The 3147-nt window shown below is 40.2% G+C and overlaps 1 protein-coding gene across 1 annotated transcript in view; it reads left to right on the top strand.

Moving 5' to 3' along the window:
- LOC107725752 (interacts with SUPT6H, CTD assembly factor 1) overlaps positions 1-3147 on the top strand; it is a 16447-nt gene that overhangs the window by 7867 nt on the left and 5433 nt on the right. The window contains exons 6-9 of the mRNA XM_016535138.1: positions 818-900; positions 1001-1130; positions 2739-2856; positions 2942-3053. Coding sequence (XP_016390624.1) covers positions 818-900; positions 1001-1130; positions 2739-2856; positions 2942-3053 — 443 coding nt within the window. The remainder of the gene's footprint in view (positions 1-817; positions 901-1000; positions 1131-2738; positions 2857-2941; positions 3054-3147) is intronic.

Below are 3147 nucleotides of genomic sequence, written 5' to 3' on the forward strand. Positions count from 1 at the left end.
ATGTTACACAAAATGTCTATTTCAAATAAATGCTGTTCTCTTGAGCTTTCTATTCATCTATGAATCACGAAAAATAAAATGTATCACAGTTTCCACAAACATGAACAATGTTTTCAACATTGATAATAATCAGAAATGTTTCTTGAGCAGCAAATCAGAATATTAGAATGATTTCTGAAGATCATGTGACACTGAAGACTGGAGTAATGATGCTGAAAATACAGCTTTGATCACAGCAATAAATTACATTTTAACAGACATTCACATAGAAAAAAGCTATTTTAAATTGTAATAATATTTCAAAATTTTTACTGTTTTTACTGTGTTTTTGATCAAATAAATGCAGCCTTGGCGAGCAGAAGTATGATTTCCGCAATGCAGAAAATGTGGATAGAATTACCAATTTTGAATGAATAGATCAAAAGTAGGGCTGTACAGTTAACCAGCTGTGATATGGACTAGTGTCTGTGAATATTAAACAAACAAAAAAAAAGAAAATAAAGCGGAATTTGTGAAAAAACTAAACAAATATTATAGGACCCTAAAAACTAAACTTTTATTAAATTGTTCTTAAATTGTATAAGTTTTGTGATTTCAGTTAATTAGACATGCTTTCTGGTTAAAGTTTAACCTTTAGAAAATCCAGAAAAATGTAAACATAAAAAAAAAAAATCAAAGAGATTTCATCGGGCCCTATATAAGACACTTCTTTCAAAAACATTTCGAATTCTTACCGACCCCAAGCTTTCGAAGGGTAGTTTTTCTGAGTCCGCACATGCCTAGGATTCAGTCTCTGCTCTGTCTTTGTGCTTTTCAGGAGGACCGGAGTCTGAACAGCAAGAAGAAACCGGCTCTGAAGAAGCTCATGCTGCTGCCCACGGTGGTGATACATCTAAAGAAGTGAGTGTTTCCTCTTCCTGTGTGTGTTTACTGAGCTGTACCTTCAGGACAAAAGCTAATGAATGTAGAGTCATTGAAATGTGTGTGTGTGTGTGTGCAGGCAGGATCTGAAGGACACGTTCATAGACAGCGGTGTGATGACGGCCATAAAGGAATGGATCAGTCCTCTCCCGGATAAGAGTCTGCCAGCGCTCAAGATACGAGAGGAACTCCTCAAGATCCTGCAGGAAGTGAGTCTGCAGTGTCTCTTTAAACGCAACTAGTTAAAGCAATCCTAATCATTATTTATATTGTTATTATTCATTTTTATTTACACATTTTTTTAAATGTATTTTTATGATTGCATTCTGTTATTGTGGATTGAGTTAGGGGATATATTTATTTATTTTACTTATTAATTTTTTTTTTTTGCAATTTATTATTATTTATTTATTTCTTTTATTTAAATGTTTTTATAACTTATTACATTCTGTCTGTGACTGAGTTAGGTTGGTAGGTAAAGTTGGTAATTTTTAAAAATGTATATTCTTATATATATATATATTATTTTTTATTATTTTTTTTAAGTGTTTTTTTTATTTATTATTACATTCTATGATTGTGTATTGCGTTGGGGAATATTTTTTCTTTTTTACTTTTCTCTTGATATAAAGTTCCAGATCCTCTTTAGTGATGGCCAGCTTGCCGCTCCGCTTCTCATCCAGCAGCTGACGGGCGTACTTGAAAGTGTCTTTGAAGAAGTTCTTCCTTTCCTTCTCCTTCCGTTTCCTCTGCCTCCTGATCCGCTCTGCCCGGCGTAGCTTGGCCAGCCTCTGCTTAAGGTCATCCCATTACAGCTTGAGGCCTTCTTTTTCCTCTGGGGCTGCTTTCCTCCACCTCTTTCTCAGGTGACGCCTGTCTGATATGAGCAACTCGATGTGTCTCTCCCTCAGTCCTTTTTGTCTTGGGGCTATGGTTTGTTTGGTCGTACACTCTCCAAACCTCTCTCTGCACTCCTCATATATGATGTTTCCCATCAAGGTTCGCTTGCGCTCAACCGTTCCTCGCAAAGAATGCTGCAGCACTCCACTAAGGTATTCGTTGAGCCTGCACCAATCCTCTTGAATATTCGCCTTTGGCCACTTGATCTTGATGCGCCTTTCTGGATGCTTGCGTTGGATTCCTGGTTGTGTGACTTCTGAGGTGACAGTGTGCATCTCGCTCTCGAGGGTTGCCTCCATCTCTTCTCCTTCATATGCTGAGGTTGCCCTCTCAGCACTGTCGGGTTCTGCTGCGCTATGGTTTGCTACTAGGCTTTGGGTCCCTTCCGTCTGACCTGCCGAAACAGTGTGGTTGTGCTGGTTGGGCGTCCTCCCACACTTCATCCTCCCTTGATGGATCCGCAGGCCTCTGAGCGAAGTCACCTTCTGCCACCCACATGTGCATTTCCGGAGGAACTTCTCATTGCCATTATCTGTTCCGTTCATTACCGTATGATCCGTCAAAGTAGGCCCATCTTCCCCCCCGCCTCTCGGAGGGCCTTCGGGTTGTCTTTTCTTAATACCCATGTTATACCTTTGTCATTATACAAATGTATGTCCTCATTTGTCACAAAAACGCACACACACACACACACACACACACACATAAATATATAATATACATTCTTTCATTTATTTATATTTATTTTAATCACATTTTTGGATGTTTGTTTTTTTGGGATGGGCTTAGAGAGGGTACAGTATTTTTCTGCAATTCTCCTGTCTCTAATCTGTTTAGTGAACTTGTACTATATTAACAGAAAAAAAAATTTCTATATATACTGAAGGTAGTAATGAGACGTGTGTGTTTGTTCTCAGCTGCCCAGCGTGAGTCAGGAGACACTGAAGCTCAGTGGAATCGGCCGAGCCGTCATGTACCTCTACAAACACCCGAAAGAGTCTCGACCGAACAAAGACCTCGCACTCAAACTCATCAGTACGAACACACTCTGACTGCAGTAGATCTGTGTCCGTCTGAGTGTGTGTTCCTGCGATGATGTGTGTGTTTTGTGTGTGTGCAGACGAGTGGTCGCGGCCCATCTTCGGTTTATCGTCCAACTACAAGGGAATGACACGAGAAGAGAGAGAGCAGAGAGACCTGGACCAGCAGATCGCCCCGCGCAGACGCCTCAGGTAACACACACACACACCCAGAGACACAGACACACACACTGACAGACACACACACACACACAGACACACACACACACACACACACACACACACA

This window comes from Sinocyclocheilus rhinocerous, unplaced genomic scaffold (genome assembly GCF_001515625.1).
Source record: "Sinocyclocheilus rhinocerous isolate Xijiao unplaced genomic scaffold, SAMN03320098_v1.1 scaffold215, whole genome shotgun sequence".
NCBI classification, from domain to species: domain Eukaryota; kingdom Metazoa; phylum Chordata; class Actinopteri; order Cypriniformes; family Cyprinidae; genus Sinocyclocheilus; species Sinocyclocheilus rhinocerous.